Here is a 12,043-nt window from a genome sequence, read left to right as displayed (position 1 = left end):
GTTATCTGATGGCAGAGTTGAGACTGAGATCCAGTTTCCTGGTTAAACTGTTCAACAGATATCGGGTATACATCCATAGACAACTGCTCACTGTAAGAATTTCATGTGTCTGAAGGTTTTTTACGGTTGTCAGGTACAGATACTCACTTTCTCTTGGAGTTATGTTCCTGGGCAGCAGATATTTACAAGAGATACAGGGCAAACTATCTCTTATTTTATAATACTATCTTTCTTAATGAATACTGCATTCCAGGCTATAAGCTAAACACTTTTCTTATAGCATCTCACCCGTTGATCCTCTTCCAAAAGACCTTAGGAGCTAGGTGGAACAATTCAGAAGTTAAGCAATTTGTCCATGGTCAGTTAGTAAGAGAATGGAGCTGATGTTTACTGAAAGTGTCTTGGTAGAGGTTAAAAAGCTTTATGGAAAAAGAAGGAAATTTAATCATCAAATAAACTTGGAAGATGCTGGGATATTATTGAAGATGTACTTTGATGCTGGGAAGTTAGGAGAATCTTACTGTACATAAGCACTCTGTTCTCTGAAAATTATTCCCCCTATGCTTCAGGGGATGCCATTTACACAGACTACAGTTTGAATAGTTACGTTTTCCAGTAACACCCCAGCTCTCAGTTACAAAGCATCCTGAGGAAGGTGAAACTGGATTGGGCACACTAGCAATTTTCTATTTTGGGAGTTTTGAACACTAGCAATTTCTGTTGAAATATAAATCCTAAGGTGGAAAGTGGCTGAAAAGGTTGAGGCATGGGTAATAAAGACCTTGTATCCCATAGTAAAGAGCTTGAATTTTATCCTGTAATTGATGGGCACCACTGCAGGGTTTTGAGAGGGTTTGACTACTAATCTTAAGGTTAAGTGTGTTGTAGATATTAGGAGTTGGAAGTGATAGAGCTAGAATTCATTCCAGTTATAAGTAGCCTTAAAGTAATTTCCACTTCTTCCTACCACTGCTTTTATTCTGTTGGCTACAAAAATCAATCAGTATTTCATGATTATATGTAAGTTAAGATTCAATGAGTAAATTGTGTCATTTCCTTGATACCAGTTCTGTCTGCTCCAAGGTTCTGAGCTGTATTCTAGGTAGGCAAATTTTTTAGACAGCTGTATTATCAGCAAAGCATTATTATTTCCAGAATTCAAAGAAATCTCATAGAAAAGGATACCTAAGATTGCATATTCATAAAATAATAATACTTTTTTCCAGTTACCCTGTTGCATGAAACTGTTAAGCTTAACATAGCAGCTATTTATGGTTCCCATAGATTTCTATTTGATAATACACTGTTATAAAATTGTTTTACTGTGTTTTGTAACTTTCGAATATTTGTTAAACAACTATTTCTTGAATGCCTATTATATGCTAAACACTTAAAAGAGCTGGGGAGGCAGTGATGAACAACATTAACTTCCGAGATCAGACGAGATCGGGCGCGTTCAGGGTGGTATGGCCATAGACGATGAACAACATTAACATTCCTGCCCTCATGGAGCTTAATTTTCATGGAGTGGAATGTAAATGAAATATTATTGATAATTCTTTTCTAAAAAGAATGGAGAGATATCTTATACTTGAAAATATCTTTGGGGTGCCTGGGTGGCTCAGTCGTTAGGTGTCGGCTTCGGCTCAGGTCATGGTCCCAGGGTCCTGGGATTGAGCCCCGCATCGGGCTCCCTGCTCTGCTGGAAGCCTGCTTCTCCCTCTCCCACTCCCCCTGCTTGTGTTCCCTCTCTCACTGTGTCTTTCTCTGTCAAATAAATAAAATCTTTAAAAAAAAATATATATGTATATATCTTTAAAAAATCCTATCAGTTTAATATTTTAATGTTCTAGAAATTGTCTTTAAATGCTCTTTTTTAGTTTTTCAACACATGCCCTGGAAATGAACAAATTAATATAGAAAATCCTTCATTTACGTCAACCCCTATTTGTGGGCAGAAGGTTCTCATTACAACTCCTCTTCACAAGGAAACAACCCCCAAAGATCAAAAGGAAAATGTAGGGTAAGTAGATATTAAATAATTGTGTTAGAGAAAATGGGAAGCACAATTTTAAGAATAGATTAATAGGGTGCCTGGCTGGTTCAGTCAGTGGAGCATGAGACTCTTGATCTCACAATCATCACTAGAAGCCCCACGTTGGGCATAGAGCTTACTTAAAAAAATAATAATAAAAATGATCTTATTTTGAAAAAATAGCTTTTCGTCCATTTATTCTAATCCCTATTTATATAGGACTTAGAATTGAAAAAAACAGATCACAACCTCATGTTTCATTCCTACTGACTGAAAACAACTAAAAATAATGGAAAACTTTGATATGAAGCGAAATAACATTTTTAGTACTTCTTTCTGCATTTGTCTTTTTCTATTTTAAGATGATTGATTGGAGTAAGAATTAGTTTAGGCAGGCATACTTTAAAACAGTCCTGGAATGTTTAAATAAAACATGTGTATGCAAGAAAAATTTAGTGTATGCTTTTATCATTGGTTTGCCTTCCTTAACTCTTATAGAATCAAATTTTGACTATAATACAAATATCTAAATGATTGGCTAGGTTTAGAACACCTACTATTAGAAGATCTATATTGGGTACCACACCAAGAACTCCTACGCCTTTTAAGAATGCGCTTGCTGCTCAGGAGAAAAAATATGGACCTCTTAAAATTGTGGTATGTATACATGTTTTATTTTTAAGAAATATCCTAATTTTAATAAAAAAGTTTTTTGATTTTTATCTTTGATTTTTTATATTTTAAAAAGATGTTCACTGAAATTGATAAAATTTTATTTCTTGATTTATAAATTTGAATTTGTTGTGTGAATCCTTTTACTCGACTTGTAAATAAACCTTTGCTTGGCTTGTTTTGAATTCATACTTCTTTTATATCATGTCATATAGAGAAAGCAAATCAAGTGTCAGTTGAATCCTTCTCTTAATATTAAAACCCACCTTTTATTAGTTTCTGTGGTGGATACCTGCAGTCGAATAAAGTAATTTTCATATTTTGATATACATAAGCACTTTCCTTATAATACTTATGACTGATTGATCAGGATACCTCTTTAAGGTTCAGTTTACTCTTCTATTCAATGGAGATCATAAAACACATCCCAGAGCGTTCTTTCTGGAGATAAAAAAGATAGTAGAAATAAAGAGGTTGGTGCTCAGTTTCAAGTAGTATGTACTTAGTTGCTGCTATGATTAATCATTGTAGCAATAGTACATAAATGGAGGTGGGAAGTGTTATCTGTGCTTTCAGATATATAGTCAACTTTGAAATATGTTAGATGAACTATGGGCATTCTAATTCTAGGCAGATACAGATCTCTGCCAAGTTAGGTTCATTAGAAATAAAATATTTTTAAAATATGGTCACTTCTAGGGGAGTTTAGTTATGTTCTTCTGTTTTTAGTCATATTTTGACTAGATTCATTAATTCTAGTTTACTTGATGTAATCAGTTTCCTACCAAAAGGAATGTCACACCCTCAAATCTTCTGCTCTTTTCTGAGGGTATATAGTAGGATTGATGAAATTTTTTTGTCCCCTAGCTCCTTAGACTGCTGTGAACAACTGTATTCTTTTTAGCTGTCTGGACTTTTATTTGTGCATATACACATAACAAAAGTGAGATCACACTTTATGTACTATTTTACAACCTTTTTAAAAAAATTTAAGTTAATGTGTATATATGTATCCCATAATTTTTAATAGTTGTGTAATATTCCATTGTATGGAATTATCTAATTGATTAGACTAATCTGTTTCAGTGTTTTGCTATTCATTTTAAAATGCATCGTTAATTTGACAAGCTTTGATTGAGTGCCTAATAGGTACCAGGCAGTGGGCTAGGCTTTGGGGATGTAATGTTGAACCTGTCAGGTATGTTGTCTGCCTTCGTAGGAATGTGTAGCCTAATTGGGAGTTAGACAAATAAACAATGATTTGAAGGCATTTAAGAATTCTGCAGTGCCTCAGGGTCATTTGTTCAGCATATAAATTGAATAAAAATTGTTACTTTAATAATAGTGCATGAGAAATTAGGTTTTAAGTGACCTAAAGTCCCTGTTAGTATGTTCTCATTTGGGAAGAATTTATCCATTGCCAAAACATCATTTTCATCAGCAATTTAAGATAAAAAGAAAATAATGATTTAGTAATTACAGTTTCTAAAATATCCATATGCTCATACATTTGTTTGCGGCAAGCTGACTTTTCATTCCTCCTGTTCCTTCTCTAGTTATTATTTACTGAGTACCTACAATATTCTAACCATTTAGTTTTCTAATGTATTTTACTATGAGTCACATGCACTTCTTAGAGATGGTTCCAGAATTTTAATCTGGTATACCTTAAGTATCTGTTGCTTTCTTAATAAACATTGATTCTTCCAATGTTTGCTGAAAATCACTCAAAAGACTAAAAACTCTGAAAGTCCTTTAAATATAAATCTAAATTTTGGTAGTATCAAACTGAGAAGGATTAAATACAGTAGTTCTTTTCTTTGTCACATTAGGACAATTAAGAGAGTAATTCTTGGTAGTGAATGAATTCATCTATGTCTTGGGCATTTCCCTAGGACGTTTGTATTCTTATGAGGGAAAAACAAATCATGGGTTTTTTGTTTTGTTTTGTTTTGTTTTTAAGGAGTACCTAATCAATGTTCTTTGTGAAATATAATCCTTAAAACAAAATCTCTTGGGGGCGCCTGGGTGGCTCAGTTGTTAAGCGTCTGCCTTCGGCTCAGGTCATGATCCCAGGGTGCTGGGTTTGAGCCCCACATCAGGCTCCCTGCTCAGTGGGAAGCCGGCTTCTCCCTCTCCCACTCCTCCTGCTTGTGTTTCTGCTCTTGCTGTCTCTGTCTCTGTCAAATAAATAAAATCGTAAAAAAAAAAAAGCTCTGGGAGCATTACACAGAAATACTGACATAATTCCTGCATGTCTCAGGCTGTGGATGCGAGCACTTTAAAAATGCTATTTCCATTCTTAAAGTTTTTGTAAGTGCTGTGAAATCTCATTTATATATGAATGTTTTTCTCCCTAGCTTTGCTGACTGGGAATATGAGCTGCTGGTCATTCTGTGCTGTCAGTTTGTTCTTTATATAGTGGCACTTTGATTACTTTTTTTTTTTCTTAAAACAGATCTTGGTTATGGTAGGTGTTGTTTGATATAATTAAAAACATTTTTCCCCGGGGGCTCCTGGGTGGCTCAGTCGGTTGGGTGTCCAACTCTTGATTTTGGCTCAGGTCATGATTTCAGGATCACGAGATTGAACCCCAAGTGGGGCTCTGCACTGCGTATGGAGCCTGCTTATGGTTCTCTCTCTCCCTCTCCCTATGCTCCCAGTCCCCCGTGTGTGCTCTCTCTAAAACACACCAACCATATTTTCTGACTTACATGGTAGGCTTAGCTATTTGATAGGAAGCTAGGTAAATAATATTTTGAGACTATTTCACTATTCAGCCCACACTCAAGTTTCTTTCCAGTACACACAAAGACACACACACACACACACATCACTTCTTGAACACTGTCTCAGCTCTAAGCTTGAGGCTAGGTGTACAGAGATATACACAAAGATGAAAAAGATGTGCTCACTGCTCTTAAGTAGCTCACACGTTTAGTGGTAAGAGAAACGTGTAAATTAGTAATTACGTACTATACAATAAGTACAGTAAAAGTAGTTTAAGGAGAACTAGTGTAGTCCCAATTCGTTCTGTATTTCTTATTTTTCCTATTTTTATATAAAAATATTTGGGAGGGGCGCCTGGGTGGCTCAGTCGTTAAGCGTCTGCCTTCGGCTCAGGTCATCATCCCAGGGTCCTGGGATCAAGCCCCGCATCGGGCTCCCTGCTCTGCGGGGAGCCTGCTTCTCCCTCTCCTACTCCTCCCTGCTTGTGTTCCCTCTCTCGCTGTGTCTCTCTCTGTCAAATAAATAAAATCTTTTAAAAAATGTATATATATTTGGGAAATAATCTCTTACCTGTTTAATTCTGAGGCTCCTAATTGAAGTGGGAGCTACAGTAGGTTCCCCAGAGGAGGAAGGCTGGAGTGAAGCTTAGAGTGAACAAAGTGCCACACTTCATTCAGTGCTTGCAATGTGTAGTATTATTTTTGCCATAAAAGTGATTAGTTAATTCATTCAACTTAGGTATCTACAGGGACTGGGAGAAAATTATGCCAATAATGAAAAAGTATAAAAGAAAGATGGGTTTCTGTATATGGGGAAAAATGAAATTGCAATAAAAGACTCTTTAATAACCCTTTTAAAAACAATTTAGTCACAGCCACTTGCCTTCTTGGAAGAAGATATTAGGGAAGTTTTAAAAGAAGAAACTGGAACAGATATATTCCTCAAAGAGGAAGATGAACCTGCTTACAAAAGCTGCAAACAGGAGGTAATCTTTTAGTATTATTGTTAATAAAAGTCTTGATTTTAAAAATAAAAGTGACTTTACTGTAATGTTTCTATTGTAAATTATTCATTCTAGCATACAGCTTCTGTAAAGAAAGTCAGAAAATCACTAGTCTTAGATAATTGGGAAAAAGAAGAACCAGGTACTCAACTATTGACTGAAGACATTTCAGACATGCAGGTTGGTAAAGAATTTTGTTGTTGTTGTTAAGATGGTTGCTTTAAGTCCTGCTGGTTCTTGTTTCTTACTCATTGTGTGGTTAGTTCATCAGAGATTCATAGAGTTTCCTTTAGTATTTATTTTGCTTTCTTCAGAAAGAAACTATTAACTGTAGAGAATATTTTATTTACTTCCTTGCTTTTTATATTTGTTTTGTTTTGAGAGGAGTTCGCTCTCTTACATATGATGTCAAAAAATGGTTGTTCTCAAAACTTTAAATTTCAATATTTATCTTTGGTTAATTTCTGAAATATTTAATTTTACTACATTACTAGAAATTTCCTTGGAGTCAAAAGCTTTCTTGGAGGGAAATGAACAGGGCTTCCACTACCACTTACTCAGTAGTCCCTCTATTTGTCTCCATTTTTGAATTAGTTATTTTCCTCTTTCTTTTTTCTCTCTTAGTCAGAAAATATATTTACAACATCTTTATTAATGATACCATTATTGGAAATACATGACAATAGGTGCAACTTGACTCCTGAAAAACAAGATATTATAAATTCAACCAACAAAACATATACACTTAATAAAAAGAAACCAAACCCTAACACTTCTAAAGTTGTCACATTGGAAAAGAACCTTCAGGTATGAATTTATAAGTTTCTTTTAGTGATTTTTGTTGTTGTTTATTCAGTTATCACTTTGGACTTACTGATCACAAATTATACCTTTTCTTTTTAGATTCAAAACTGACTATAACAGTAACTAAACATTCATCATTATTTTGTCACTCAAACTAGATTTGGGTTTTTGAGAGACTCATTCATCAGGGCACATATAATTTAAACAATTGAAGTTGTAGCCAGTCTCTTCTGGCGATTTCTTAAGCACAATTTCATTTTTAAACTAAAGATATCTAAGTCTCCTTTTGGCATCTCTTCTGTAACAAATATGTGTAGCCCTAATTGCTATCTTGAAAGGGTAAGTGGTTGGAAGCAGTTTCAGCTTGATTTTGTTGGTATGATTGTTTCCAGTGAACTTTTTGGCTCAGAAGTTGTAAAACAAAATTCTTTTTTCTGTTGCTATGCAGCCATTATGTCGCTGTAAATGAAGGCTGGAAAATTTTTTACTACGTTATCTTAATTCAACCCAGCTAGTTTGAGAGTTCATTGAGGAAGAAGTTCTCTTCTTTATACCACAGTGACTGCAGCACTAGCATTCCTGACATTTAAGCAGTCCTTGAAAACATCTTTGGCAATCAGATGTGGCCACCTCATCTCTGTCTTTAGCTGCTGCCCTTCAAAGAGCCATGTAGCACATTCTTAGTCCATTTTAAATGGTTTGATTTCCCAGTGTTCAACACAGAACTTTTCAGGAAAATATATTACATAGCAGGTCATACCTATAATGTAGTAATCTTTATAATAAAGGAAGAAAACCAATGAAGCGAACACAAACTTGACCTTGTATTATGGATATATTTCCTAATTTGCAAAACATAAAGCATTCTCGGCTCATTTTTTGACATTACATCCTCTCTTTAAATCTTTTGCAAAATTTTGAAGCAATAAAGACTGACATTTCTTTCTGTGTTAAGACTGACTTGAATTGGGGGGGTTGTGGGTAGAAAACTTTCAACTGCCTCCACAGGTCTATGAACATTGTAGATAGTTAAAAAAGATGGACTTTTTAAAAATAAAAATTATTTAATTAAAATAAGAAATAAAGAAAAAGATGGACTTAAAAAAATTGACCATAAATATTTCGGTATGTATTTTTAAAACATTGTTTAATAAAAAGAATCACAGTGCCATTATCAAAACATGTTTACAGTGATTATTTATCATTAAATATCCAATCGGTTGAAATCATTGACTTTCAAAAGCGTAATCAGTTGTAAAGTGGAGTGGATAGTTATTTTGGTAATCTTCACATCACTACTAATGTTTCCTTCATAGTCAAATTGTGAATGGGAAACAGTGGTTTATGGGAAGACGGAAGACCAGCTTATCATGACTGAACAAGCAAGAAGATATTTGAGCACTTACACCGCTACCAGCAGCACTTCAAGAGCTCTCGTACTGTAATTGTTATTAAAATGAATGAAATGCCCCGCTCTTACTGTATTCTATACTAAATTAGGTTGCAATGAAATTTTTGTCAATTAATTGTTTTTAGAGTTTTAATACAGCCCTAAAACGGTTTGCCTCTGTTTTCATATTGGACAGGCAGGAAGCCCAGCCACTTAAGTAAGGGGTCGGTAATTTCATAGTTGATTTTTTTAAGAGATGAGATTTTAAAAAATTGTTTTTAAAAGAACAAGATGGGAAAACCATATTAGAATGTTATGGATATCCTATAAGAAAATTTCCACGTATTTTCTTCAGAAGATGTATGTTGCTACTCTCCTGATGCTGCAGTTTTGTTACAGATAGGTTTATGAGTATGTGTGGTTTCTGTAGTTAGTCTATGTATGGGAAGCACACATGGTTTTATGAAGTACTTTTGCCTACGTGCTGATTTACTTAGGCTACCATTTACAAAGAAATACAGTGGGAAGAAATTGAAAAGAAGGAGAGAAAGTTGCACTACTAATTTTTGGTATTTTTCGAAAACAAAATTAACTACAGTGTTAAATGTATTTATTTGAGCATAGTACTAAAAACAAGAAGCATTGAAAAAGGTTTTTTTCCTTATTAGTAAAGAGTCAGTATTTTCTTCATAAATCTCAGAAGAGCTGAGAGTTTTGTTGAATGTATTGTACAGTATGTAGGAGCAAGAAGACTTTGTAAATTGGAAAGAAGTCTTTTTATAATTTATTTTCATTTTTAAAGCTTAAATGTAGTTATTTATACCTATACAGGGTGTCTAGAAGCCAGTGTTGTTTCCTGTTATTTACAGCTAACATAAAGAACAATTTTGATGTTTAAGTATGAAATATGAGACAGTAGTAAGTTATGGCTGCAAAGAATACAGTAGCTACTGTATGTCACATCTACCTAAATATTGCACTATGCCCTTTAAATCATGTTGGTTATAAAGTAGTTCTAAAAATGTACTAAATAATAATTTAATATTTTCTTTTTAAATTATATGGGGGGGTCATATAAATTAATCTGGTGATTTGTATATGTGTTTGAAATTTTTGCATTTTGTTTAAACAAATAATATGGTACTTTGGTCCCTAAAAACAGTCTGCACTTAGAAGTTTATTATATTTACTCAGTGTTTCAGAAGTAGAGAACATTATCTTTTATTTATAAAAATATTTTGTCCTTTTATAAATGTTTTGTGTTTCTCTACAGGTTACAACAGTTGCTTCAGTTGCCTGTTTTAGGTGTTTGCACTTATTTTATTTCTTTTTGAAAGAATGTCTTTATTTGCTTTTGTGTAGAGATTTTATGTACTTTTTTTTGAGACATATAATGGTGTGCTGTCAACTTAAACACTGACAGGCAAATAGAATTGTACACTGTAGTTGTAACTATTTATAATTGACACACTCTCTCCCTCTCCACTCCTGAAGTATGCTGCTATAGAAAATAGCAGAATCGGCTTGCTGCTATGAGAGACGGAAAGAGCCACCACCACTTGCACTGTGTGAAAAGGTAAAAAGCAAATGATGGCAAGTTCTCAAGTTAACTTAATGGAATCAACCATTACCAGGCAAATTCTTGCAAATGCCAAAATACTATGCCTTAAAACAAAGACAGCTTAAGATTTTCTGATGTTTTTATGTTAGTAGAAATGGTAATACTAAATATTTTAACGCCTAGCTCTTGAACAGTAGACCTAAAAGGGTTTTAAGCTATTTAAATCCACTTGCTCATTTTTGCATATTATATGTAGTGAGAAGTGAAGAAAATGTATGGTACCAAGATTATGCCTTGTTGATAACAAATAGATGAACCAATTTGAATCTTCTTAGCGTGTTTGTTAAGTCTGTTGATTGCTTCCTAATTAGTGAACTTCTCACAGAAATATCACTTTATAAAACCAATGATTGTAGCAAAATCATACTGGATCATTTCAATTTCAGTTACTTTGAACTAATAGCACATAATGGTTTTTGTTTGTTTGTTTGTTTTAATGTAGCCCACAGCCCTTAGCTGGTTTGGATGTACATAGTTTCCAGTCACCAAAGTATATCTTGGAAGAGCTATATTTTTTTAAAGCATAATTTTTCTTGAGCATTAAATTATCCCAAGTATAATATATTGCAGATAACCCTGAGCTTATTGGACATAGTACATATTTGGGTTGGTATTGGTTGAATCCTTTAGTTAACTGCTTTGTTGCTTTTTGCAGGAAGATTTTTAATTTTAAACATGTCAGGCATCTTAAGTCACCTTTATACTGTTGTGTTCATTTGAATTTCTTTCAGTATGTTATAAAAATGCCAGACATACATGTAGCAGCCATACTTGCATGGAAACTGACTACACATATATAATACTGCATTTTGTTGTAAGGTTTTCACATTAATACAGCAATTACCCTGACTAAATTGAGTTTTTTGATGTATGGGAAAACTTTCCATTGTTAAGAGAATCTTGCATACAATGTTGACTATTAACATCCATAATAAAGCATCTGTGTACAAGCTGACCTGGCATTCCTCATTTCATTTTGGTTTTGTGTTTTATGGTATTGATTGAACCCTTAAGGACTTAACCCAACATTCTGTTTTAGACTTCTTTTTCTCCTTTAGTACTACCTATACAGGTGATTTTATCTGTTAACAAAACTTGACCTCATTATCAAGAAGTGGAAATACTTACACAGTCTCTTTCAGAGCCATATTTTCAACTGCTTTTAGATATTTCCATATGACTTTTCTGCTAACATCTTAAATGCAACATGTTCTCTTTTTCCCAACTTGGACCTCCCCTTCCTTTTTTTCTCTCTCTTCGTGGTGTTGCCTTCCCTTTTATCACCTGTTGAGAAACCTCCTGCCTCCCTCACCTCTCCACATTGAAATCCGTTGTAAATTCTCTGCCTAGGGGTCCCTGGGTGGCTCAGTAGGTTAATCATCCTGTTCTTGATCTCGGCTCAGGTCATGATCTCAGGGTCATGAGATTGAGCCCCATGTTGGGCTCCATGCTCAGCACAGAGTCTGCTTGAGATTCTCGCTCTGCCCCTCCCTGCTCTCTCTCTAAAAGTAAATAAATAAAATCTTTAAAAACAATTCTCAGCCTGCCTAAGGCCATTGCTCTAATTCTGTTCCTTCATCTCTTACGTGGATTGTTTACACTAATTACTCTGATTTCCATTCTATAGAAACATGAAGAAATTGTGCCAGTGACATCAGGGTGTCCCCTGCAAGGCCAAATGCTCACCCAAGTCAGGTCTGTGCAGCATTATATTGCCTCTGAATTCGTCACCATCTGGATTTTACCTTTCTAGGCTTAGAAATCTGATGGATTAACCCACCAAAAATG

General features: G+C 34.5%; 1 protein-coding gene across 7 annotated transcripts in view; it reads left to right on the top strand.

Moving 5' to 3' along the window:
* The window catches only part of MYBL1 (MYB proto-oncogene like 1), a 38,602-nt gene extending 27,392 nt beyond the window's left edge, over positions 1 to 11,210 (top strand). For 5 of the 7 annotated variants that reach the window (XM_025870671.2, XM_025870676.2, XM_025870673.2 and 2 more), the window contains 6 exons: positions 1,881 to 2,023; positions 2,578 to 2,692; positions 6,306 to 6,422; positions 6,516 to 6,620; positions 7,065 to 7,247; positions 8,561 to 11,210. In XM_025870671.2, coding sequence (XP_025726456.1) covers positions 1,881 to 2,023; positions 2,578 to 2,692; positions 6,306 to 6,422; positions 6,516 to 6,620; positions 7,065 to 7,247; positions 8,561 to 8,689 — 792 coding nt within the window. In that variant the 3' untranslated portion in view covers positions 8,690 to 11,210. The remainder of the gene's footprint in view (positions 1 to 1,880; positions 2,024 to 2,577; positions 2,693 to 6,305; positions 6,423 to 6,515; positions 6,621 to 7,064; positions 7,248 to 8,560) is intronic. The other 2 variants (XM_025870675.2, XM_025870674.2) reach the window with 1 other exon arrangement.
* Positions 11,211 to 12,043: the final 833 nt, after the last annotated feature.

Source organism: Callorhinus ursinus, unplaced genomic scaffold (genome assembly GCF_003265705.2).
Source record: "Callorhinus ursinus isolate GAN/ISIS: 27379988/994484 unplaced genomic scaffold, GSC_fseal_2.0 scaffold5, whole genome shotgun sequence".
Lineage (NCBI taxonomy): Eukaryota > Metazoa > Chordata > Mammalia > Carnivora > Otariidae > Callorhinus > Callorhinus ursinus.
This window is presented reverse-complemented; position numbering and strand designations above follow the sequence as displayed.